This window comes from Colossoma macropomum, unplaced genomic scaffold, assembly GCF_904425465.1.
Source record: "Colossoma macropomum unplaced genomic scaffold, Colossoma_macropomum, whole genome shotgun sequence".
In the NCBI taxonomy this organism is placed as follows: Eukaryota; Metazoa; Chordata; class Actinopteri; order Characiformes; family Serrasalmidae; genus Colossoma; species Colossoma macropomum.
In genome coordinates this window covers 10,909,059-10,936,978 of record NW_023494786.1, presented here as the reverse complement: position 1 = coordinate 10,936,978, position 27,920 = coordinate 10,909,059, and the positions used below count along the sequence as shown (strand labels likewise).

Genomic DNA, 27,920 nt, shown 5'->3' with positions numbered 1-27,920 from the left:
TGGGGACGTTCCAGGCCTAAATGAAGTGTGCTTAATTTGGCAACATGTTGAAGTCTGCAGTGTTTTGGCCCACGAGGACTGGAGCCTGACACATGTGGTTTAGTGCAGCCAAAAGGACGTTCAGTTTGTTTGGCCAAAAATATCTTCTGTATAATATGTTTAATATGAAAGCGCTTCTTGATAAATACATTTTTTAAAGCTGGATTTATCTGTAATCTAACAATAACTGTTATATTATTATATAATAATAATGGTTTGGTTCAGGTTTAGACTCAAAATGTTACTGCTAGCATTTGTGAACAATTTATCATAAGCAGGCCAGAATGGCAGTCTACACTTCACCTCTCATAGTCAATGTGTCACTTCAAAGAGCCCTGTCAGCCTGTTGTAACTTATAGGTAAAACTTTTCTTGGTGGTCGGTAATAAAGTTGAAATCTCTTCATGATTCACACAAGAGCTGGCATTTTCTCAGGAGTGCTGGTTTTCTTCAGCCAGCTCTCACGTTGGAAAAGATCATTTGTTTTCAGCTGCTCAAGTGAAGTTCCTCATAGAAAGTTTGTGGCTGTGGTCGTGTACAGGGACGCTTATTCCAGCCCCTACTTCCACAATCCATGATACTTTCAATTTCAGTCAGGATAAAAACCAGGGTGAGGCCTACCCAGACTCTTCAGAAGACTGGACACACTAACTCTGGTGAGCGGACTTGATCAATCTATTAAATTAGACAATTAACAAATAAACGTCAGTTTGACCATTTATAGTTTTTCAGCCTAATAACTGAACATATTAACAAAGAGTAAAACTAAGGATGATTTAAGCCAGAAAAAGGGAAGAATGAAGAGTTTGTGTGCCACACTTTGAATGGAGAAGGTCTCCTTTCCCCAGGTTTCTGTTTGCTCAGAGCAGAGGGTGGGCTGGAGGAGACGGCTGAGGATGTGCTGGTGGTCTCGGGGGAACATGTCTCAGGACTGGGGGATGTGCCGCCTCTGTAAGTAGAAATAAAAAAAATAAAGATGTCGTTTGGCTGTGATCTAGAAGTTAAACAATATTGTAAGGCTTTATTTAACTGTCTGCTTTATTCAGACTAACACTCACCATATTATTGTTATTATACTAATAATTAAACTACACTTTTCAGCCCTGTTCAAACAAAAGGCAAACAGACAAAAATGGACAAAAATGCTATTTCACATTATAACTTGTTATCTTCTTCGTGAAATTGAGTGATGTAATTTCCTGTCATCTTAATTTTATGAGTGTGTGGATACAGGCTGTGTCCAAGTAGTATTATGAAATCTGCTGTCCTTGCTTGATGTAGTAGCCATGTGGACAGTTCTGCCAGTATATTTAGTGAGGCCAGGGCTGTTTTTTGAACATTAATGTCTGATCAACATTGTACTTGGATGCCTCTCATCCACCTCAGGTGTGGCCTCCTAATTAGAGAAGCGGTCTCATCTCCTCATCTGCCCCATCTAGTGGCCTAAGCATAGACAGATGATGAACAAGACACAACACATTTATAACTATTTAAATTATTTAAATGATTTATAATCTATTCAAATGATCTCTGTTGGAGATAATGTGTCTATGTGGTTCATCCAAAACATTTCCCTGGATTTACGTAGTTTATCGTTGTCTCTGTCTTGTTCCACAACCACTTGTTCTTTATCAAAGTAGAAAAATTTCACAAATTAAATGACCACCATTTAACACAGTGTGTGGCGCTACGATGCTCACAAAGTCTAGTGCAGAACTCTGTAGATGTTGTCCCCACATATAACAAACCACATGGGCAACAAATAGCATATACCACATTACATGAGAGTTGCGATTAATAACACTTTTAACGTATATGTGCCTGTAATGTACCTGTTCTATGTGGAAAATCTCTCATTCGTTTTGTGGAACGACACTAGAAACAATCCTCACTTTTATAGTTCCCAAAGGGATCTGTATAGTTTTCTGTTTTAAATAACTCTGACTGATGTCTGCTTTTGCAACCTTATTTTGAAGTTTCCAGCTCTCTGAAATGATGAAGATTGAGTGTTTTGAAAGGGTTTCCCTAAAGCTGCCAATGTGTATGAATAATTTTAAGAGGTTTGGAAGAATATAAAAGACTTCTTTTACTTTAAAACGTCAGTGTTCATGATGGCTTTAGTTTCTGCCAGTATTATAAAGAATGACCCAAATTATATATGAAAAACAAACAAACAAACAAAAACATACTTGTGCGGCCCCTGGTGACTGCTGGTGGCCATGGCCTCAACTTCAATCCTGACCATTGAAAAGCATGGTGAAAAGAGGCTAACAGAAAGTATACTAATATAAAGTATGCAGAGAAACAGATGGACTACAGTCTGTAATTGTAGAACTACGAAGTGCACCTATATAGTAAGTGGAGCTGATAAAATGGACGAGAGAATACATAAAGAGGTGTACTTAATAAAGTGTCCAGTTATAGTGGATCTATAAGGCAGGTGGTCCTCATAAAGTGACCAGACTTTATTAGAGACTAGAGCTCTAATACAGTGGATGGTGAAGTTAAGGCTTGTGATGCAGTGCGTTCTGAACTTGTGTGTTTTGCTTAATATTATGTGTAATGCTTCATTTCCGTTTTTTTCAGTGCCCGTTCTTATTGTACTGGTCACAGCCTTCGATGTCGGTGCCTGTGCAGATGATCCTCTTTTTGAATGCCTAAAAGACCCTGATTATGAAGAACTTTGTGAGATAATGGACCGAGGTCTCTGCCCTACAACGACTCCTCGAAGTGTGGCTGTCATTGGTGGAGGCATTGCTGGACTTACAGCGGCTAAGGTTCTGCAGGACGCTGGACATAAGGTATCTCTTACATTAAACACTCTGGACCTCAATCATTTCAAGTTTGTCTGATTCATTTCCATTGCAGCTTTTTAAAGGTCCTGCACAGCCTTTATACACCATGTTCAGATATTCTAGCACATCAAATCAATGTTTGGTATTTGCTGGTAGTCCTCCATATAGTCCTATTTTGCTAGACTACATCTGGCCTCATTAAAATTCTTACTGCCAGTTTTGTTACCATCTCTTTCACATGGTTCAGATGATTCATAGAATTGTTGTTAGCAGCTTTGCACATGACACTACGTCTAATGCTGGAAAACAAACAAAAAAAAACACAGGGAATTCCATTTTAAGAGAAGTAGCAGAACTTTCATGAACTTAAGTGTTTTTTTTTTGAGTATTTCTTTTTGCAAATAAGATGTGTGAATGCATCTTATTAAAAGTACACATTTGGACCTTATAGTCCATGTTGTACCATTGAAGGTACATTTACATTGGTTGTAGTTTAAAGAATCATCATTTACTGGTTCCCCTGACAGTATATAGTATGTGTCAGGCTCCAGTCCTTGCAGGTCAAAACTCTGCAGACTTCAGCACACTGCCTCATTAAACACAACTGATTCAGCTCATCAGCTAATTAGCAAGGGCCTTCATGAACTGAATTCAGAGCGTTAGATGATGGTAAACGCTAATGTTTGCAGCACTTTGGCCCAGAAGGTCCCCAGTTTGACATGCCTGGTGTATAGGAAAGACTCAGCCTACAGCAGGGATATTCATTTCTGGCCAGTGTTCAGAACAGTTTGCTGATTTCCCTGTTTAAGCACACCTGCCAAACCAGCCAGTTAAATTAATTAGTTGAGTTTAGATGACATGTTTGAGCAAGGAAATCACCAAACTGTGCTGGACCCCAGGCCCCAGGACTGAAAACAGTTTATTTACATTTACATTTAAAACATTTAACTAATGTCCATGTTCATAATGACTTACGGAAGTGCTGTGTTTGTTTGAAAATGTGTTGCTAAGCTAATTCCTCTGCCTGCAACTGGAGTCAGCCCTGATTCTGAGATATAAAGTCAGGGGCTGCCAGACAAACCCAGTTAATTAACAATAAATAGTTTTATCACTGTTGGTTAAAAAAACTGTAAAATTACAGTCATTTAGTTTCTTAGAAATACTGCCTTACACTGCATCCACTCACTGTCCACTCTATTAGACACTCCTACTCTGTCAGTCCACCTTGTAGATGTAAAGTCAGAGACAATAACAATGAGCGTAGAAACAAGGAGGTGGTCATAATGTTATGCCTGATCGGTGTGATTAAAAATACTTCAGTGTAGCAAGAAAAAACATTCTCTTTTGTAACTATTACCTTTGAATCCCTACGTGAACATCACACCCAGTGTTGCCCGATCACTGTCTCGACCCCACATGCTCCCTGCTCTCATACCCCTGACCCAACTCACGAAGACCTCCATAATTACCTGATGAATTGAAATAAGTTTGTCAGAGTTATGATAAATCTTATTGAATGGATAGGGGGTCCCAATGACTGGAGCTGTGAAAGAACTGAAGCTGCATGAGATTCAAACGTAAGGTCTTTATATACTGCCTTTGTAAATTTCCCTGAATTCTTACTCACTGTGCATTTGAATCAATAGGTTACAATCATAGAAGCAAGTGATCATATAGGTGGACGAATCCAGACATACAGGAAGAAAAATGAGGGCTGGTATGCAGAATTTGGTGCCATGAGGATCCCAGGGTTTCACAGGTGAGTTCTATAACCCAAATGCTTTACCTTTTTAATGTTCTATAACCTTAAATACTTTGCCTGGATCAGGGGTTCTCGGTCTTACTGGTGCCATAACTCATTTTCATCTGTGTTTGCTAAGTAGTGATCATTAGTCATGATTTCAAAATAGAATAGCCAGTGTTTCTCATCAGACATTACAGGTTCTTTAAGCCGGCTTTACAGGGTGAAACTTTCATGCTTGATTCCCACATGAAACTAAATTGCACTTATACTTAATGTCACATTAAGTAAAGCATCCTGCAACTCATTTGAAACTCAGACGCAAACGTGGCACCCATCTCAACTTATATGAAAGTTTCGTGTTAATGGACAAGAACATGAAACAGAAGGTGGTTCACTGACTCAGCTGATAAGTTGTTAATGTTGTCAGTTTTCTGAGCCATGACAACAAATCTGAGTTTCTCGAAGCTATCATTTCTATAAACAGGTGGCCAGCTAACACAAACAGCTGTTTAACTGGCTGTTAGTGCCACCATTTATTCTTCATTACTGTGTTATTAACATGATTTACATAGCTAGATTACTTTCTCCACTTCCGTGCCCTCAAATTACACAGAGCTCAGATTCCTTTGTAGGACATTGTAATTTCTTTGTTGCAATTGTAGGACAAAGATGAGACTGAGAACTTGTCGTGAACCGGACGAGCAAGGAATTAAGTAGGCTATAACTGTAAAAGCTAGTGAACATTCCTTTTCAAAGGCTTAACCTACACACAACAGATTAAAAACTCAATTATATAGAAAAGATATAGATATAGAAAAAAAAGAACGGCAATGAAAACTTTGTGTAACTGTCAAGTTGCATGGAAAGTTGCAGGCAACCCATAACATTTAACAAGTTGCATGTAAGTTTCACAGTGTAAAGCCAGCTTTAGAAAGTAGAAACATCAGCATGAAAGTATTCAGCATATAAAATATCTATATATTTTGTGGCTTCTTAATGAGAAATCATTTGCACAATCATTTGCAACTCAGAACTAGACAAGACCAACAAAGTCAGAATTTCTATGATCTCATAATTCTTCATTACTCCTCATTTTCATCAGAAGGTGATATCAACTTTACATCCGCATATTAGTATCATAACTTACGTTTCAAATGTCATTTCACATTGAGACCCCATGAAGTCTATTCTTACATATGCTAACGTGACCAAATGTAATTCTGTGTAATGTAGGGACATTTCAGTGTTTTCACATGTTTACAATGGAGTGTAGGTCATTTTTACTGTTCATTTACAGTTGTTTAGCTTGAATTTACAAATCTGAATGATCTGTTCAGAATGCACCACTATAAGGACTGTGTCTTATGTCTTGTTCTGTTCTGTCTCCACTGATGAAGATGGAGAGGTTGCATGCAATGTTTTTTTAAAAGCCAATTCTGACACTGTAACTTTTATCACCTTATTCACTTTCCAGGATTCTCATGGAGTTTCTGTCAAAGACTAAGCTGAAGCTGAATCCTTTCATTGAAGAAGACATTAACACTTACTATTATGTAAATGGCTTGCTTCTAAAAACCTACACAGTGAAAGAAAACCCCGATATGTTGAACTACACCTTAAACGAGCGGGAGAAGGGGAAATCAGCCAGTGAACTTTTTGACATGGCATTGGAGAAGGTCAGTAACAGCAAGATGATATCAAAAAGTACTGAAATGCCCTGTTGAGCCAACACCTCCATGTTGTAGGTACATTTTTAACATTTTCCTATTATGATCAAAAATCATCCTCATTTCATACCTAGATAAGAGATGACGTGAAGAAAGATGGCTGCCAAAAAGACGATGGAGAAGTATGATTCATATTCTGTTAAGGTAATAACGCAAAACACTCTATTTTTATCTGTTCTAGTATTTAACACAAATACACTGTTGTATGCAAAAGTTTAAGTTTAATCACCTAAACGTAATTTGACTGGGGGTGTTCAAACTTTTGCATTCAACCATATAAAGCAAGTTTGGTTCTAACAGATTTCTGTTTGACTTCACAGGAGTATTTAGTGAAAGAGGGTAACCTGAGTCGAGAAGCTTTGCGTATGATTGGAGACATCCTTAATGAGAACAGCTTCTTTTACACTAGCCTCACAGAGATGCTCTACATCCAGTCGGACATCAGTGATAATACAGAGTAAGTATACTATAACAAGTAGAGTGACCAGACTTCCTGTGTTTCAACTTCATATCATGTTTTCTTTCTTAACTTTCTGTCTTAAAAGTTATTTATTAGCCCTGTATTTGCAAAAAATACTGTATGTACAATGTTTATAATCACCAATCACCAGTTGGGTAAAGCAAAGGGGGTAAAGGCTACACCCCGGACAGCTAAGCTCACTTAGTTAACATTTTTAGGCAATGGAGGAAGAATGGTCAATTTTTAGAAGGTAATTATATGTATTGAATGAGGACTTCAGAAAGTGCTTACATTTATTTTACCCAATTTTCTCTGCAATTTGGTCACTGTCAGTCCTAGCTGCTAGCTAGGTTTCGCCCTATCACACCATACTACCAAGCTGGGAGGGCAAAGGCCAGCACATGCTTTCTCCAAGTCATGTGAAACGCCACCATATCTTTTCTAACTGCTGATAATGTAACGTCACTGGACAGCTCAACATGCTTGGAGGAGAACACTAACTGCCAATTCTGTTACATCAGCTAACAGTCAGCTAAAATTTGACCCATCTTCACAAACTGCCACATCTGCTAGCCACTGCTTACAGCTTTCTGTCTGACTACTGAATGCTGCTCCTCTCAGGTCTCTGACTAGAAAGAAGGCCTAGTTATTCCAACAAAGAATGAAAAAGGTGAATTAGCACATAGCAATACGGCCTCTGCTTAAACAGTTCATCATGCTCACACAGAAAGCTTTGTCTGTGCTTAGATCTAGTTAGGCAGTGGCACCACAGGATTCCCTGATCATAAGTTTGAATAGGGCAAAGGGAAGTCTGAGAAGGCTTCATCCATAGCCTTTGGAAAGGAACTGGCAATGAATAAATTGGGAGATGAACTGAGTTAAAATCCAATTTATGATGTGTTCATAATCCAAAATAAGCACTAACTTATTTTGCCGGTGCACCTTTTGCATATACTCACTCTGGAATTCACTTCATATGGTATGAATTGCTGTTGCTTCTTTTTATTACTTGATCTCTTTCAGATATTTCGAAGTCTCAGACGGGATGGACCACATACCCAGAAAATTTTATGAAGTACTGAATGGCACAATCCTCCTCAACTCAACTGTCAAACGCATTAGTCAAACCAGCAGCAATGTTACGGTTTCGTATAAAGACTGGCGCAACCCCTCCACTTTAATCAGCCGCACGTTTGACTTTGCCTTGGTGACAACTACAGCCAAAGCTTGTCTCTTCATGGATTTCCAGCCTCCTCTGTCGGTCCGAAAGATGGAAGCTCTGCGCTCAGTGCACTATCGCCAGCTCCACCAAGGTTGTGCTGAGCTTCAGTGAGAGATTTTGGGAGAAAGAAGGCATCAGAGGAGGAAGAAGCATCACAGACATGCCTTCAAGGTTCATTTACTACCCCAGCCATACCTTCCCAGGGATACAAGGGGGCGCCCTGCTGGCCTCCTACACCTGGTCTGATGACTCCACACTCTTCCAGGGGACGCAGGAAGATGAGCTGATGGCCATAATGCTGGATGACTTGGTGAAGATCCACGGTGAGGGCATCCGGCGCCTCTTCACTGGCGGCATTGTGAAGAAGTGGGCGCAGGATCCTTACAGCCACGGGGCCTTTGCCATCTTCACTCCCTACCAGAAAACTCACTATGCCTCGGATCTGTTCAAGAGCGAGGGGAGGATTCACTTCGCTGGAGAGCATACGGCGATGCCTCATGGCTGGATTGAGACGGCTATGAAGTCTGCTCTAAGAGCTGCCCAGAACATAAACATGATCCTGTAAAATAAAAATGCCAAACAGTGTATCTGGTCACTAGGCCTGTCACAATTATTACATGACTGACTGTTCACAACTATTTGAGCTGATCACAAATATTTAAGCTGACTACAATTATTTTTTAGCTTTCTCAATCATAAGTTTATTGTTTTAGAATGCAAATGTGTATGCGGTTTTATTAGTTGGATTGACGCAAAAACATGTAAATAAAAGAAGGCAGAGACGCATTTATTAGGACATTAGGTTTTATGCATTTATTAGGATATTAGGTTTTATGCAAACAGCAGACGTTCTTACTTCTTATTCGTGCTGTTAACATCTTTAGAGGGCAGCAGTGAGTAATGTTTGTTTATTTGAGCTTGAGACTGTTTGTCATCAGTTGGGAGCTACTAATCCGCCAATTTAGCCACTTGTACTGTAATCGTTTAATTCAATGAACAAAAAAGACAATCAATGTTAATCAGTATTATTTCTATAGCAGTTTGATTATCAGTTAAAATGTTGGGATTGTGACAGGCCTACTGGTCATACCAGAGTGTATTAAAAAAGGGTAACATCAATTTTAAAACTATGGCATGAACATACCAAAATCATAATCATTTTTAAAAATTATTTTAAAATAGTCAGCATATCGTTAATGTCACGCAAAATCCCACTGCTCCGAAAATACTCACTGCCTTGAAGAAGCTGAAGGCAGCTTTGAATAAAAAAGCTATTCGCTTGGATCCCCACTTTTTATTACTTTTTACATTATTTTTGCATTATTTGAAAACTCAAGTTACCTTTAGTGTTAAAATTTCATGACGAACAGACCAACAGAAATTATTAGAAGTTAAGAATGTTTTGCATTCTCCTGTAAAGTTTCCATTTTGCAGATAAAAAGTTTTGTTCCTACAGTGACAATATAAGATACAAAGCTTATTGTTTAATAAAATCCTCCTGATTTGGTTCTGTGATCTGCCAGTGGTGATTCCTTCTCCTAGTGTTTTTTGTTTAGGTCATTTTACGATAAACAATCTTTCCATTCCTAATTTAGTTTTGTTTCATGGTTCATTGGGATTGTATATACACAGTGGTGTGAAATATCAATATTCATACAACAAAAATCGTGATTTGCTTCTTACTCAAAGTGCTGTTTACCATATATGTAAATTAAAACATAATTACTATAAGAGAAAACAGGACTGCTTCATACAAAGTGAAGGCTCTTTTTCATTTGGAGTACTTTCATTCTATACATTTGCCAGCGGCCTATACTGAACTGAATCTCTGGTTAAAGGAGCAATATGTAATACTGACAGCAAGCGTTTAAAATTGGCCCTGTAATACCAATACAAAATATTGGAGAGGGTTGTCTGGCCCCGCACCCTCCTCCCCTGGCTCTAAGCTCATGGGGGTTGCCAGGTTAAGGAAACTGAACCATAGACTCCTATATACAGTCTATGAATGAACCTACATGAAAGAGCGCAACATTCAACTTGAACAACATTACACAATGTTAAAAAAACATGAAAGTAGCAAATGGAAACGTTTTTGAAGTTTTTGAAATATTTTTTAACTCTGTGAGACAGATGGTTGGTGAAGGAGCCAATAGTGGTGCAGGTGTCCAGTGTAGAGGAGTGCTCTGCAGGTAGGTAAATGGGGAACTCGAGTAGTGAGTAGTAAATGAGGCAGAGACAGAGCCATTCCAATCTCGTAATGTCAACCTTGAAGAGAAAGGTCCCTGCTGAAAAAACCCATAGAAACCATGAAGTGTTTCTGTTGGTTCCTGATGGTTTTGTAATGTGTTTTGGCTTTTTTAATGGGTTGATATTAAAATGTAAATGATCCTAACGGTTTAACATGTGACCAAAGGCTGATTCTAAATGAATTTGATGGTTTCCTAAAGGGATCTAAAAGTTTTCCACAAAAAATAGAAAAAAAGTTTCGACTATTGGAAAAGTTATAAAAGTTTTCTCTATTGGAAACCATTAAGCAAATTCCCATTAAAAAAAGGTTTTAATTCTAATGGTTTCTAATGGTCCTTTTTCAGCAGGGGTTGAATGTGAGAACCAAGCAAAAGGTAGACTGTGAGAAGCAAGCAAAAGTTGTGCCTCCAATGTCCAAGTCTAAAAAAGGTTGAAATGAGCATCTGGTGGTTCACAGTGTCAAAGGCAGCTGACCAATCAAGGAGCTTTCCTGGCTTTGTGGAAAGGGCATTTCCTGTTGAGTGTCTTGGCTTTTATCCAGACTGATTGGTGAATTTTGATTCTCTCAAAGTTGAAAGATAGCTGTGTGGGGAGGCCTGTTTCAGGGTGGGTTATGTTACCTTTTTTAAATTCTACACCCCAAAAACTCAGAGGTGAAGAAGCCAGCATGGGTGGAGGGATTCTACACACTGGCTCAGAGTTGTAGCATTCACAGCCTCACAGGCTGGACCTCACCATAGGCTGCCATATACCCACTGGCTCTTTTACATAAATGTATTATTGTGTTCACTTAGTAATTACCTGTATTTATTTATTTGTTTATTTGTTTTGGTGTCAAAATTACCATTAATAGTAATAATAAAGATACAAGTTGTCTCAAAAGCATGAAAGAATACGTTCTTGAGGTTTCAAAATAAATAAAAAGCAGTGACATTAAGAAACATTGCTACAAATTCATCAAGCTTTTATGCATACAATACTCATTACAAATGAAGGGATTGTTGAAGTAAAACGTTAGATAATAATAATAATAATAATAATAATAATAATAATAATAATAAAACTTGATGTAAATAGTACCTCTCATGCATTAAAATGCAGCTCAAAATGCTTTACAATGAGAAAGGCAACTAAAAACCTGAATAGTATAATACAGAAAATAGAGAAAATAAAGGATTTGCCACGAATACAGCAAAGGTTAGTGTATGATTCGCAAATTTCTTAAATGTATGCAAAATTTCGATAATTTGAAGAGAAGACTGAGACATATAATTCGGGCTTTATTTACCCATTTTTTGTAGATTTTAAAAATGACTTAAAACACTTTTATTTTACTCTGCTCTGCGTCAGCGGAGCGCCGGTCTGTTTCCGGGTGAGTGTGTGCCCTTGGTTGGTAGTGATCGCTATGGCGGCTCTGGTGAGGCTCGGCTCTGTGTGTCAGAGGGGTGTCGCTCGTAAGTGCCAGTCTTTTAACGTTACACCGTTTGTCTGCTTTTTTCTGAGTTTTTCTGAAACCACTGGTTTAGAATTTAACGAGTCTGTGCAGCCTTTCAGCAGCGTTTCCGGCTAAAATGTCACGACGTTCAAGTTCACGGAGCCGCTGAGTTTAGAGTCCAGAGTTATAACGCTGCTCTGAGAGTAAGACAAGATGTTATAACGCTACTCTGTGAATAGGATCTCTACTGTATATGAACCCTTTGTGCTGATAATTGAACTAGATACAACTGAGTGACTGAGACGCAGAGCAGCCGCGTCGATGACTACAAAGATGTCTATAGAGCTCGGCGATGTGGCGACACTATAATATCGCGATACAATATATAACATAATACACGATATATCACGACATTTGATAAGTTAAAACAGAAAAAAGAATCAGCAGTGCTACATTTAAAAATACTCTCAAAAACTGTGAACACAATCATTTTTATTCATACTGTGTTACAGTTAAACAGGGCTGATTTTGCTTTTTTTATAATGAAAATGTAGTCTGTGTTCTACAAGTACTGACCATATCCATGATATATTCAGAAAAGCGTATTGCATCGTGACATAATTTATCACAGTAATGAAATATATATTGTCATATTGCCCAGCTGTACTTTAAAAAAAAAAAATAAATATGCCAAAGGCTTGTCAGCAAAGGTTAACTGTAGCAAATAACTTAAGCATTTGTTGTTACAACTGCTGTTACACAGTAGCCATACCAAACCACCATTTAACCACCGTTATTGTAGGCCCATGCTTGATTAATTCTCTTATGTGAGTCTGTTCATTTATTTTGTGTTTGTTGTATTTGTCATATTGTTTATGTTCTATTCTGTCAAATACAGTGATTCTGATTCTGTTCCAAGCCTACTTCACATCTAATTCCTTATATACTTAACAGTGACCTTTTCTGCTAGACATATCTGCTTTTGTGTTCTACATTGGCACATTTATAGTTATTTTATTGTGTGTAATGAGTGCCTTGTTTTGGTTTGTAAGTATCCTTTTTCCTGCCATTTTCCACAGCTCTATTATTCCGCAGTTCATATCTTGTCCGACCTTTGGCTGCACGTAAAAAGGACCAGGATTACCCGTATTTGTTCACAGCTAAGATACATGCGTCACCTTCTTACTATGGTAAGTGGAGTTTAAAAGATCTCATTAAAAGATTTTAAATGCATTGTAAATAAAGAGAGATTTTTGGTCTCATGTTTTACTTGCTTTTCATGTAAGAAGGAAGAGCAGACTCTTTTGCCTGGGTCTTTACTTAACTAACAGCAAACACCATCCTAGTATAGAGCATGTGTCTTTATGAATATACCTTGTGATTTGTCCATGTGCTAGTATGTCTTAGTAAAGTCTTGCATTAGGTTCAGAGAAGAATCAGGGGTCAGCCAAGGTCATGCTCTTAATGCGATGATAATCTGTTGAGAACTGCAGCAGGACTTTAGGCCAGGGTTTACAAAGAGCTGGTGTAGCTGCAGGTTTTTTTTTATTCCATACAAGCAGAAGCACATCGGAAACTAATGGTTTGATCATTTGGCCTCAGTCTTCAAATAGTTCATTAGTTACATAAGGTGTGCTGCTACTGTAGGCTAAGTCAACTGTAAATGCAGCCTGACTGCAATCAAGAAGCTTTCAGCCTCTTAAGAGATAAATATCCCTTTCCAGTTAAATGGAAATTCCACCAGTTTTTCAAAATGTCTGAATATTTCAGTCCTTAGGATGTAAACAGTCATTCAGAGTGGTTTGAAGTGAAATGGCTTATTGTAGAGAAACTAATGTCTTTACAGTGGTGGTGATGGGAACCAGGGGTCACAATGTCTACATATAATACAAATATAGCCGTTTTATTTACTGTCCAGACCACCAGTGAACTGACGCATGTAAGCATGTGGATCAGCTTTAGAAAGGAAATTGTCTTGTAGCTTTGTAGCATGCTGTGACAGGAGAACACCACCTACTGGAATGCATCCTGCCAACTGTAAAGTTTGGTGGAGGAGGGATAATGGTCTAGGGCTGTTTTCGGTATTTGTGCTCGCCCCCCTTAGTTCCAGTGAAGACTAATGTTAATGCTACAGCATACAAAGACATTTTAGACAATTATATGCTTCCAACTTTGTGGCACCAGTTTGTGAAGGCCCATTCCTGTTCCCACATGACTGAGTCCCTGTGCACAAAGCGAGCTCCACAAAGACATGGTTTAATGAGTTTGCTATGGAGGAACTCCAGTGAGCCCTGACCTCAACCTCACTGAACACTTTTGGAATGGATTGGAATGTCAGCTGCGAGGCAGGTCATCATCCAACGTCAGTGTCTGACCTCACAAATGCTCTTTTGACTTAATGGGCACAAATTCCCAAAGACAAAAACATTTTGTGGAAACCCCTCAATTTTATTCTCCACATTCATGTCCATGGTTTTGGAATGAGATACAACAAGCATATATAAACATAAAGGTGTGATGGTCAGGTCACCGTACTTTTGGACATAAGGTGTGTGTTTGGTAAATTTCTGTCAGTGAGGATTGTTTCCCTGGGTGTTTGGAGCAAAACAGCTTTTAGATTTACTTTGTACAAGATTAACTGTATGCTCTAAGGGGGTTCCTTATAAACTGCTTGGTTGCATTGCAGATCAGGCGCTTGTCATTCTACGCCAAGTGCTTTAAGGCAATCCACAGCTGCCATATGATCAAGCAAAGTCATGCTGAACTGTCATTCCTTCTCCTCACAGCCATGACTTTAATGAGGAATGAAATACAGTGGCAGCCAAACGAATAGAAACAACAGTACAAATTTGTTTGGTGTTATATAATTTTATATAACATGGTGTTATATCATTTATATGACATATATAAAATTATACATAAATATAATTTTAGACCAATTTCAAGTCTTCCTTTTTTTAAGTAAAGTCTCAGAAAGGTTGTTTTCAAACAATTAAATGTGTGTCTTATATCAAGTTATATGAGAAGTTTCATACTGAGACAGCATTGGGTTTGTGTTGTCAGTGATCTCAGGCTCAGTGCTGATTCACAAAATCCTTCTGTTCTGGTCTCATTGAATCTTAGTGCATCCTTTGATCACATTAATCACAAGATTCTAATCCACCATCTTGAATACTGAGTAAGCCTCTCAGGCAAATTTTAGAATGGTTTAAATCATATTTGGTTAATATACAGTTCATGGTTTCAGTGGGAAATCATTCATCAAAAAATATACAATTTCTTGTGGAGTCCTACAAGGTTCAGTTTTAGGGCCTTTGCTTTTCTCTTCATACATGTTACCTCTAGGTGATGTCATTAGGAAACATGATATTAATTTTCATAGCGGATGACACACATTTATACATTTCCATTCCTTCTGATAATCAAAACTCTGTAGACAGGCTTACCAGTTGTGTGTCAGATATTTCTCAATTTTCTGCAACTAAATCATGAAAAAAATTGAAATGCTGGTTCTTGGCATTAAAACTCAAAGAAAACTGCTTTATAAGAAGCTCGGTTCTTTAGCTTCATATATCAAACCTGAAGTACGAAACCTGGGCGTGATCTTAGACTCTGAGCTTTGTTTTATCGCGCATGTAAACACAGTCACTAAAGTAGCTGTTCATCATTTGAGAAATATTGCTGAAGTTTGGCCTTTTCTGTCTCAGAGTGATACAGAGTTGGTATTTATCTTTTTAACTTGGTCTGTGTCATTTTCTTATGATTTAAATACTCATAATTACTGTTAAACTTTATCACCTGTCTGTAAAGCACTTTAATCTGCCACCGTCATTAAAAGTGCTATATAAAGATTATTATTGTTGTTGTTGTTGTTGTTGTTGTTGTTGACTGTGTGCAAACTTTAAGTACAGGACAGCAATAGTGCCGTATGATTTACCATTTACCATAAATGGTAGTGGATAATAACGCAGTGCATATAAACTCACACAGGACTATTGTATGTTGCAACTTGACACAGTTTTGCTCATCACTGAACTGTCATTTGTGTCTTGCAGCAGGCGCTGGGTCCAAAGCTGCCTCGCTGCACTGGACAGGAGAGCGGGTCCTGAGTGTAATTCTCCTCAGCTTGGGCCCTATGGCCTATTTCTATCCAGGCCCTGTAATGGACTACTCTTTGGCAGCAGCACTTACTTTGCATGGACACTGGTAAGGACATAACAGCATGGTCTGTTTTCTGGTATAATCCAGGGCTAGTGCCAATTTTTTTGTCATATACAGTGCTGTGAAAAAGTATTTGCCAATTTCTTCTATTATTGCTGATCTGTCACATATATGAGCATGAAGTGCCTGTTTAAGGCCCTGCTACAGCGGGACTTTGACTTGGCCACTCAAATCTTAATTTTGTTTCTGTTGAGCCATTCAGAGGTTTACCTGTGCTTCAGATCATTGTTCTGCTGCATAACCCAACTGCGCTTGAGCTTTAGGTCACAAACTGATTGATGGACATTCTCCTTCAGAATTTTCTGATAGAGAGCAGAATTCTTGGTTCTATCAGTTATGGCAAGTTATTGAGGTCTTGCAGAAGCAAAGCACCACCACCATGTTTGACTGTTGCTATGATGTTCTTATTGTCGAATGCGGTGTTAGCTTCTGTCTTCCAGAAAGTTCCACATTTGACTCATTAGTCCAAAAATTCTTGCGGGTCATCTAGATGTTTTTGGCAAATGTGAGATGAGCCTTTGTGCTCTTTTTTGGTCAGCGGTGTCTTGCACCTCTCTCATGAATGCCATTTTGTCAGAAGTCTTTCCTATTGTAGAATTGTGTACATTGACCTGAACTGAGGCAAGTGAGGCACTTGACCTGTTTTTCTCATAATGACTGACTATATAAAAAAGGGAAATGTTAAAAATAGAATTGGTGTGGTTAATTGTTTAGTTTTACATTTGAAAGAACTTGGAGAAAACCTGCATTGCCCCAGAGTTAAAGTTTAGCTTACTTTAAGAGCTAAAAAATACAATATACAAATAAAAATAAGTAATTTTGTCCAGCCCTGATGAAACACATCACTTCACTATTGTTGATATAGTTATCAAAAAAAAGACTGTTCCTGCACATCAGTAAGCAGTGATGTTTGCGTGGTTGTAATACCTTTTAATACAAGCATTTAAGTATCATTAGAGAAAGCTCAAGGGAAGTCAGCTAATTTCGGAAAAGCCCTAAAGATTTCAAAATTTCAAAGATTTTAAGATGTTCCTGCTGAAATGTGCAGAGACCTGCCTTTCACAGAAATAACTGAAGAAACAGTTCTTGGCTCTGAGTTGTACAGGTTGTCTCTACATCTTTGCGGATCAGGTTCTAGATTCCTGAGTTTTAATAAGAAAAAACTTTTAAAGGATGTTAAAACAAACACAAAGTTCATGATTGCTTTAACTGATTATTCAGTTTAATCTGATGAGCACTTGAGGACAGCACAGTGGAGGAAAAACAAAATTAAGGCAAACAGTTTGGTGTTTGGTCCATACTATATAATAGGGGTGGGCAATACAATGATATTTATCATTATTGCGATAAATTATGTCACAGTATGCTTTTCTGAGCAGATCATGGATGTCGTCAGTGCTTAAAGAATACGAAACAACTGCGTGTTTTGTTACAAAGAGAACTTCATTACAAGTGGAGTCAGATTGCTGTGATCATAGTTCTTAATGTTATTTTTAAATAGTAGCACTACTGGTTCTTTTTATCAGACGTCAAATAAAATAAATATTGTTATATTTTGTGCATCCTGATATATTTTTGTCATATCACCCAGCTTTGCTGTGTATGTAACTGTGCTGTCTTTTCTTTCAGGGGGCTGGGCCAGGTTGTGACGGACTACGTTCACGGTGATTCTAAAGTCAAGCTGGCCAGAGCAGGCCTCTTCTTTCTGTCCACTGTCACCTTTGCGGGTCTCTGCTACTTCAACTACCACGATGTAGGGATATGTAAAGCAGTGGCTCTTCTATGGAGTAAATAGATGGACTGAATTGAAGGGGTGGGGAAAGTGAAGTACGGGTCCTGGAGCTTTTCTCATCATGTCCCAGCTGATTGTACACATTTGTTGGATTCCATGTAAATTCTATAAATATATAATTTTGACAAGATACCACATCGATTCATAAGTGTTCATAATTAATTGATTACTAAGCGAATATCGTTGGGGTTTCTGTTGGGCTGACTCCTCTGTATGTCTCATCTATACAGATAGGTGAAATGACTGTCATGGGTTATTTTTTTAAGGTTAAAACTATGACTGCCATATTTCATATGGTTAGCATTCATCAAGGGAAAATATCAGTGTCTAGTTATGTCTGTCCAAGCCATTTTAATTGTTGTCCTCATGTCAACAATCTTAAAATATGTGTTCATCTTTTGCTGGGTTGGAAACCCACTGTTCGGTTTTGCTTACCCAGCTTGAAAGAATCCTTTTTGTGAAACCAGTTTGATCGAGCTCTTTTGTGGAGTGGTGGGAAGCATTCTGAAGTATTTATCACAGATGATGAACATTTATATAACGTTTTTTTCCTCAGGCTGTTAGAGACCCTCACGCTTCACTGCCTGTTTCACTGACTGTTTCTTTTTGTGACTTGGAAGTCTTCCTTGATGGTTAATTGCGGTTGAGAGGAAGACCACTGTCAGCACTTCAGCCTCAGATAGCACCTTTGCATGGCCTCAGTTCTGATCAAATTGGGGATGTGTTAGTAGTTTGTGATTAACCTGTATTCAGTGGGCAACACCTTGTAACGTGCAACGCTCCGCTTATGTTCATTGTGTTTGTCTGCAGTTTTAGCTGTCTCTATATGCTTCCCTTAATAAGACTTGCGGCTCAGTGTGATCAAAATGATCGAAAGCAAGTGCGCTCGATCACAGCTGACTCGATCTGCACTTGGAATCAGATTTTGTATCAGAGTAGATCAGGGCTTTGTTTTCTGTAAAGTTGGGGTATAATGTGGGTGTAATTGATTTCAGACTACAGAAAAAGCAAGACGGTCTTTGTAAACATAATATCTGTGCTTAAGTGTATTTGTAAAAGCTCAGGCTTAATCACGAGTGAGATGTCACTCTGTCACTCAGTGTTACGAATCTGCTCTGTCAGATTTTAACGCCCAAGTTAGCTTTGGGTAAACATACTAAGTCTCACCAAAATAAAGCAAGTTTTATGGATTGTGTGGTTTATTTCAGACTACTGAAGTTATAGAAAGCCGTTTGTCCAAACTCACACAATTGGTTTGTATGTAATGTATAATTTTCATAGATCTCTCTTTGGATTCAACTGAAATGTCACTAAAATATGACATCAAATCATCACTTAACTTTTCACCAAGAGAAAGATGCAAACAGGCCAGACCTTGTCCAAATGCACAGTGAAGCAAACATCTCGAAGATCACAGATGGGGACAAATCTCTAAATCAACCAACTGAAAATTACTTTTTTTATTTAAAGACTTTGAAGTAGGATGTAAAAGTAATTTCAAAACGTACCATTCACTCTTCAGTCCGTACAGTCCGTGAAAACAGCCTGTTTTAAATTACTTGTTTTTGTGAGGTCGTGAAAAACAGTAATAAACAATAATTTACATATACCTGCCTATTCAGACTACAGCAGTTTAGCTCCACCCATTCACACTGAAGTTATAAGGCCGGAGTTCACAGCTCTGGTCCTGGAGGGCTGCTGTTCAGCACGGTTTGGCAACTTTTCTGCTCAGACATACACAACTTGACTTGTCTGTTATTTGCCATGTTATGGCAATGTGAATGTGTTACCGTAAGGAAACTACAAAACCGTGCTGGACACCGGCCCTCCAGGATCAGAGCTGTGTTCCCCGTTATAAGGAGAGTTTCAGCCCAGACTGCTTTCTGAATGAGGCACAGTACTGAGCAGCACAGATGTCTTTTGCATAGATCAGTCTTAAAGGTGCGGTAACAGCCTGTTCAATTCTAATGCATAAGGAGAGGATAGAAAATGGTAATGTAAAAATAAATTCTGACTGTTTTTGGTACGTAAAGCCAACCAGCATTATAAGTGGACGTCAGGGGAAAAATAAAATGCAAGAAAATGTAAGATATGGATCCTTTAAATCAGAGGTTACCAATCTCAGTCCTGGTGATCACACCCTACACTGTTATCAATAAAGGTTCTGTGCAGGTACATTTTTCATTCATCAAGGTACAAACAATGTAAATGTACCCTCAATGATACAACAGTGGTTTTAAGGTCCAACTGTGAACCCTAAACAAGTTCTTCCCAGAAGAAAAGTACGTTTTGTTTTAAAACAGAACAGAAAAATAGAAATCCTGGAGACAAGATGGGGTGTGTGGAGTCAATAAACACACACACATCTTCTAAGCCGCTTATCCTTCTGGGTCGCGGGAGGGTGGAGTCAATATAACTTAGAAAATATAATTTCAATGGATTTTGGTACAATTATGTTCCCTGACTAGAGGTACTGAGATGTACTCTTGAGGGTACCACCCCAGTGACAGTTTCGTACCTTTTTTTCTGACAGTGTACACACATTATGTCTGCAACCAAAACCACATACTGCCATACTAAGTAGTATGTCAAAGAGAGTACACCATGTGTGTGATGTGGAGCAAATAGGGCATGGTTACAGAAACCGAAGTACACAATATGGTCATTCACTGTGCACTCAAAGCTAATCCTGCAGTGACTGTGTGGCCATATTTGCTGATATGAGTGATTCTCAACACTATTCTTACCTGCCATCAAAACACCTTAGCAGTTGGGATATTTTCTCCATACAGTATTTCCAAGCTTTGAAATCAAACTAAATGGCTAAAATCCCTTTTAGGGTTGCTTCTCCATGTATGTACAGTCAAAAGTTTGAACTCTTCTGGTCAAATGCATGTTTTGTTGATTTTCTAAGTGAATATGAGTTAACACATCTGCTACACTGGGGACGTTCCGGCCTACAGAGATTATCACCTAAAGTTTCGAATTCAGTTCATGAAGGCCTTGCTAATTGGCTGATGAGCTGAATCAGGTGTGTTTAATGAGGTAGTGTGCTGAAGTTTGCAGTGTTTTGGCCTGTGAGGACTGGAGCAAATGTTCAATTTCTATTTATTTGCCAAGCATAAAAAAATATAAAAAATACAATGTGCCATAACTTTTGCTGTATTCTGTATTTTTTTTTCCTAATGTGTTATTCAGCAAATAAACAGTAGTTATATATTAAAATGTGCACAAGTGTGTTCTCTGTAGAGGATGTGTAACGTCTTTTCACTTAAAAACAACAAAATATTCACTTTGACCAGAGGCACCCAAACTTTTGCATATGACTCTATATATGTATGTACGCATGGATGTGTAGCTAAGTAATACAACAACAATTGGACAACTTTCTTGACTTTCTTAATTCATAAGAGTCCAACTAACTGTAACTGTGACCTTACAGTAACGTTATTAATGCTATAGGGGCTTTGGTGGTACTGAGGCCAGAGCGGTGCAATCAGTTTCTATATTTAACCATCACTAATAACATCTCCAGTGTACTCAGTATGTTGGAGGAGCTCATAAGGGCTCAAAGACAGAAGCAGCTTTCAACAATGTTTAACACGGCTGCAAATTTAGAACAATAACTCATGCTCCTCACAAAATCAGCTTCATGCTGAATAAAACAACCCCAGGGACTCCACGATAAACAGCGTACTTTGTTTAATGCTGATTTTTCGCTTGTGACCGAGGGAAATGCCCAGGCAATACATTACTCACATGAACCTTTTGTTAAGCGAATCGTTTTCACACTGTGAATAAAGGCCTGGTTACGGACACTACAGTGGTTTACCATGACCACTCCAAATTCTGTATGAACCCACTGACTATTTATGTAATGATAAACCATTTTAGAGGCCAAAATAATGCGACAGATCATTAATATGGAGAATTCTGTGTAATTTGTTTTATACCACTTAGGGGTTTTAGTAACCAGAAAGGGGACAGTTTAAGGACCTGGTCTAAAGCCAATAGGCAAGCATTTCCATGCTTGAAACTAGAGGCTAGAAGCTCCCACAGATTAGCAAGAGCTAAAGATAACTGGTTACAGGTAGTGCGGTAGTCAAGACTAAGACCAGATTAAGATTTTTAAAAGTTTTAAAGTTCATTTGTGGTTCATTGAACATTTATTATCATTCATTATGTTATGTAAGTTATTACAGTTTATAATGTATTTTGTGAAATATAACATTAAATTAATAACATTAAATTAAATAGTATACAGCCTAAAATAAGCTCCCCGGACAAAAAATTAGTCACCTTGCATGTTTAAGGTGGTAGTAACTGATGGGGCTATAAATACTTGCAGGGTGTGCGACAGGATTCATAGATTGAGAAGAGGTGGCACAGTGCAGTGAATGTCTCATCATGGAACGATCAATTATATCCTCAACTGGCAGCCAACAGATTTTATTTAAACATGTAGAGTAAGGGCTGTTTTATTCTGTTTGAAGGTTTTGTTTTTATTCAATAATGATAAAAAAAAGTTGTATTTTCATCAGCTAGAGAAGTTGTGGCACTCAGCTGGTCTCGAGAACAATTTCTGTAACAATTCCTGTAACACTTAATACAGGTCTGGCCAAGTATCACCAAAGAAGACTCCAGTTTTCAGTGAATCACTTCAGAACATAATAATCTGCAAACAACTCACAGACAAACTTTATACACAATGCAAATATTGAATGTGATATTTGTGAATGATTCTAACAGTCACACCATCACACAGTGTTACTGTCTAAATACTTTTGGGGTTATTGTAGGTACAGTGGGTTCCTAAAGTCATCAAAAGAGACCACTGATGAGAATGCTTCTACTTGCATTCCTTATTAATTTAATACAGTTTTTTCATTACAAATCACATTATCAGCAGAACATTTGAAATGAAAAGTAAAATCACTCGAGCTGGCATGAACTCCACACGTTCGTGTAAAAGTCTCTGATGAGCAGATCAAATCCACCTGAACACAAACTTCAATAGAAGAGACACGCCTAAAAAAAAATTACCTTTTCATACTAGGGCCACAACAAGGTCAGTGTCATGACTTTGCTTCATTTTGCATAGTGACCTAGAAAAAAGGCAGAATCTCGAATATTTCTTCTGTATTGTAATTGTAATAACATTTCTTTGTTTTACATTTTTCAAGATTCAATGTGGTCTTTTGGACTCAAGGCAAAAACCTTCTTTACTTTTGTTGTAAGTTAACTAAAGATCTTTTATTTAAAGCAATTTTGGAGCATTTCTATTGGTCCAGTTATGATAAAATTTTCATACAATGTAAAGGACAGAGGAGCTCAGATTATGCAGAAAACAAAAAATCGCAAAAAAAACAGAGATGCTTGGGGTTTTTGGACAGTGATGATATACGACAGAGAACAAATTAAAAAATGTCTTTGTACAAGCTGGACTGACTCAATGATAAGTGCATAATATTTTCTCAATATTTGAGGACAAAATTCAGGGCCACTCTCACAGTCGAGGCCTGCATGGGGAAAAAACGCAATCTCTGTTTATACTGGGACATTGAAACAACTGTGAAATCTACAATGATAAAACATGTGAGGCCATATGCTCTCAGAGAATAAGCTCTTCTTTCAGTGTTTCTTTGCCATAACTGCATATCACAAACTACAGAAGGAAGCGTCTATAAGCAAACCGGACAATACTTAAACTAGACAAATCAGGCTGCTCCACAAAGACTACTGTCAATTCTGCTTGACCCTCACTGGTCAGGAAATCCAGACGTTATGATGTGAACACACTCTCTGACTGCCAAAATCTGTATTTTAGAAAAAACAGTCACACCTTGAAGTGCAACAGAAGCAACTACAGGTGTGGTCACTCACTAGCAATAACTTTCATGCAAGTACGGAAGTTACAGAGTTGTCCTTGTCTCAAGTCTTTTACTTCATACAAAAATACCAAGATTTTCCCCGATGAAATCATATGATCAGGTTCAGCAACTGCCTGAAGAAACCAGACTCGGGAAAACACCAGAAAATGTGTTCTGAAGAATCTTTTTCATATCACATTCGGGTCATCACACTAATAGTTAACATACTCTAATGGATTAATAGATATAAGACAACTGCATGATGGAGGGGAAAGTCAAAGGACATTAAGTGAAAAACCAGGTGTTTCCAAAACTGGAGCTCAAAAAAGATTAAAAGATGTAGAGAAACTGGGACTCCTAACAACCTGGTAGACCATCACAGCTGTCACCATCAGATAAACAGCACTTAAGGCTTTTAATTTTGAGAGAGAGGAGAAAGTCAAGCTCCACTCTTACTTCAGATCTGAGACTCCACAGGTGTTTCTGTCCATCCTTCCACTGTGAGAGGACACTCAACACTATGAGTCTGAAAGGATGTGTAGCTGCTAAGAAGAATTTACTGAGAAAAGACAATAAACAACAAAGAAGAAAATTTGCACATCAAACAAAGAAGCTGCTGGTGTTTTCAGAACAATGGACTGACCACCACAGAGCCCAGACCTCAATATCACTGTAAGTGTTGGGATTACTGGATTGTGAGAAGCAAAAAATGTAACCAACTTCTAAGACTGAACTTTGAAGGTGTGGAAAAATATCCCTGCAGATTTCTTTGAAATACTGAAAGTAAGTCTCCTGAAATGAATGGAAGCTGCAATAAAGGCAAAGGGTGGACACACTAACAACATATTCTACTTATATATGTATATTTACAGGCTTTCTGTGTAATTTTCTCTTAAATGTATATTTTCTGCTTTTTTTCAGACGCTAAAAAATGAATAACTTGTACTTAAAGGCTGTTTGACTGGATAATAATGAAAGGGTGATGTCTGATGATACATTACAATAAATGATAAATCTATATACTGTAAGTATATATTTTATTTATTTAATTATAGCTATTCTTACTTATGATAGTGTATATCCTCAAGGACTCGATCAAGTATTAAAACTATCAAACACAAAAAGAATGTGTTGTGTTCATTTTGATGCTGTAATTCAGATAACCTACAGTGTTCAACTCTGATCTCTGTTCTCCAATCTGAAACTGTGACTGAATATAATACAGCAGTAATACTGCTGTAAACACTGCAAATGACAAGAAAGAATGTAAATGGAATGAAAGATGAAGGGAGAAATGAATGGAGAGAAATCTGTATAATGCTTTTGTAAATGCCGCTATACATGACGTTTACTGTACAGTTTGTCTGGACTGTTCACTCTTTGTTATGCATGAATAATCTGAACGTGTGCTGAGTCTATTTTGATTATCTCACGTCTAAAATCTTCTTCTTTTTGTCCTTTAATGAAACTTTTACTCAGCCTTATTTAACTAGTCTTTTGCTCTGCCTGGTTTGGATGGGCAATGTAAATTTACCCATATACCACAAATTCTATTTACACATTTTTATCAGCATAAATATTTGACCTGAAACTGTTAGCTGATTATTATTATAATTATTATTACTGGCTTATGTGATTGTAAAGCAGAATAGGTACTGGCTTATAGAGATCGTTCTTTATTCTTACCTGCTGTCTAACAGAATCAGATTTAGCAATATGATCAGCAGAAGACTTTACAGGCTTACATTAATATTGACCTCAGTGTTACTGAATTTTTACTGAATCTTTAAGAAACAATTAGAAAGAGCAAAACTGCAGCAGTTACAAATTTACTGATTTTGATTCAAAGTTTCTCCAGAAATATCAATATATCCATGGAGTTGTATGCAAAAGTTTGAACACCCTGTGCACCCCGATTCATTCAATTCAGCAAATACAGTAATTATACATTAAATGTGCAGAAGTGTGTTCTCTGTTGATGATGTGTTAACTTATAAAATCAACACAACATGGAATTTGACTAGGAGTGCCAAAACTTTTGCACTTGACTGTATATGAGAGTGTGCTCTGTATCCTGTCTGCAGCACAAGAACACTATTTATCTACTCAAAAGAATAAAGAGTAAATAATTGTCTGAGTTTCTTGCAATGTCTTACTGTCAGCAGCAGAGCTGATTAGCAGATCTCCTGGTGGCTTTTGTAAATGTTTTTTCTTTTAATAAATGAAGTCTTTGACTTTGACTTTGGATTTTCCCAACCTGATTTCATCAATTTCACAGTACAAAGCAGTTTGTTCTGCAAGTAAAAATAAACAGAAGCAAAACAGTTTCTGAATTAGCAGTAGATCCATGTTAACCACTTTGTGGTTAGTTATGTGTGACATCATGCTGTGAGTACATTCTTGTGTATTACTCTGGAATAACCTTTCCAAGTCAATACACTACATGGACAAAAGTATTGGGACACCTACACATTACACCTACAGGAGCTTTTATGACATCCCATTCTAGACCCATAGGCAATAATAAGGAGTTGGTCCCCACTTCCACTTTGCAGCTATAAAGCTTCCACTCCCTTTGTCTCCAGGGTCTCTGGGTCAATTCATCCACACATTTTGGAGTTTGTCTGTGGAAATTTTTGCCAATTCATCCAGAAGAGCATTCGAGATGTCAGACACTGATGTTGGACGAGAGGGCCTGGATTGTAATCTCAGTTCTAGTTCATCCCAAAGGTGTTTGATGTGGTTGAAGTCAGGGCTCTGTGAGGGCCAGTGAAGTTCTTCCACACCAAACTCAGCCAGCCATGCCTCTATGGACCCTGCTTTGTGCATTGGGGATAGAAAAGGGTCTTACGCAAACTGTTTTAACAAAGTCGGAAGCATACAATTGTCAAAAATGTCTTGGTCTGTTGAAGCGTCAAGCGTCATTTCCCTTCACTGGAACTAAGGTAGGCCAATCCTTGAAAAACAGCCACATGGCATTATCCCTCCTCCACCGAACTTTACAGTTGGCATCAGGCTGCCAGATAGAGAAGCGTGACTTGTCACTCCAGAGAATGTTTTCACTGCTCAAGAGCCACGTTTAAAGTCACTGAGCTCATCAGTACGACCCATTCTACTGTCAGTGTTTGTCTATCGAGACTGCTTGGCTATGTGCTTAATTTTGTCCATCTATTAGCAATGGGTACGGCTGAAACACCTCAACTCAATTATTAGAAGGTGTGTCCCAATATTTTTGTGTATATATAGTGTATCTTGGGGGGAAAATACTAATGCTATCCATAGCAAAAATGCTTAAATACCTTACATATTTTAAGCCTACATACAACTTAGAAAATATCATTTCAGTGGATTACGGCACAATAATGTTGCCTAACTATAGATATTGCGATGTATCCTTGATGGTACCACCACAGTGACAAGAGGGGTACTGAATGTATATAATTAATATTATTAACAGGTATAATAATATCATACATATTAAGTATAGAGATTCAGCTTTGTTGCTTATTACAACAGCATTTTTTTTTCCTTTCAATTGTGATATTAAAATTCTTAGCCTGATCTGCATATTGCTATAAATATTTATTATTATAAATACCTGAAAATTGGTAAATATGATGATAATTAAGAAGAAAAAAGGAACGATGTTTTATAACTGTTATGGCAATGAAAGATCACAGTACAGTAAAGAGGTGTTAAAAGTGATTCCAGGACAAGTTAGTGCCGCTTTTTGTCATTATTGTCTATAACTAAATGAAACATCAATCCATTCTGGGTTTAATTAGAGTTCCAAACTAAAGTTTGGAGGTTTCCCTACTGAAACACACTCACTAAACCTGACAATTAACAGATAGGTCTTATCACGTGCGTTTAAGCAAGTAGATGACAAAAGTGTGCTGGACACTGGCCCTTCAGGACCAGAGTTGTGCATCCCTGATCTACACGGAACAAATATAAGAGGTAGCACAACATTTGCACAGGCCACATTATTTGTCTTATTTTTTACCCAGTATGTTAAATTCAGCAAACACTTTTAACTGTGCTTTACAATGTGCAGAAGTGCGTTCTCTGTAGAGGATGTGTCCTTATTTTCACTTAGAAAATCAACAAAATGTCATATGACAAGGGGGGATGCAAACTTTTGCATGCAACTGTGCTTCACATCAATCAGGTTATTGAATAAGTGACTGCATATAACCTAATTCATGTACTACTCTGGGCCACTTGGGGACCCTCATTCAGTGTTGTATAAGTGTCACATGGTTGAACGAGAGTTGCACTCTATTTAAGACAGCCCCATCAACACAGGGAGTAGATGGCCTCTCTTAGGCGCAGCTCTCGAAGTCTCCAGTAATCAGCAGGCATCGAA

General features: G+C 37.9%; 2 protein-coding genes across 3 annotated transcripts; both read left to right on the top strand.

The window, feature by feature from the left end:
- The first annotated feature begins 642 nt into the window (after window positions 1-642).
- LOC118827307 (L-amino-acid oxidase-like) lies at window positions 643-9,501 on the top strand. Its single transcript, XM_036598621.1, is given in 10 exon segments — window positions 643-694; window positions 887-989; window positions 2,625-2,839; window positions 4,480-4,592; window positions 6,052-6,253; window positions 6,379-6,408; window positions 6,410-6,448; window positions 6,625-6,761; window positions 7,788-8,061; window positions 8,063-9,501. Coding segments are annotated over 9 exon segments (1,554 nt in total). The 5' UTR covers window positions 643-694; window positions 887-934; the 3' UTR covers window positions 8,552-9,501.
- A 2,097-nt stretch (window positions 9,502-11,598) lies between these two features.
- Window positions 11,599-18,871, top strand: sdhdb (succinate dehydrogenase complex, subunit D, integral membrane protein b). 2 transcript variants are annotated; one of them, XM_036560722.1, is made up of 4 exons: window positions 11,599-11,687; window positions 12,748-12,858; window positions 15,727-15,874; window positions 17,519-18,871. In XM_036560722.1, the coding sequence occupies exons 1-4, from the start codon at window positions 11,639-11,641 to the stop codon at window positions 17,682-17,684; spliced, it is 474 nt and encodes a 157-aa protein (XP_036416615.1). In that variant the 5' UTR covers window positions 11,599-11,638; the 3' UTR covers window positions 17,685-18,871. The 2 variants fall into 2 exon arrangements, with proteins under 2 accessions (XP_036416615.1, XP_036416607.1); XM_036560714.1 differs by having other exon boundaries at window positions 15,724-15,874.
- The last annotated feature ends 9,049 nt before the right edge of the window (window positions 18,872-27,920 follow it).

Excerpts from the sequence above, each read along its gene's own strand:
- sdhdb (XM_036560714.1), top strand. The coding sequence starts at position 11,639 with ATGGCGGCTCTGGTGAGGCTCGGCTCTGTGTGTCAGAGGGGTGTCGCT. Across the intron at positions 11,688-12,747 it reads GTGTCAGAGGGGTGTCGCTC|CTCTATTATTCCGCAGTTCA; the intron begins GTAAGTGCCAGT and ends CATTTTCCACAG. Across the intron at positions 15,875-17,518 it reads CTTACTTTGCATGGACACTG|GGGGCTGGGCCAGGTTGTGA; the intron begins GTAAGGACATAA and ends CTTTTCTTTCAG.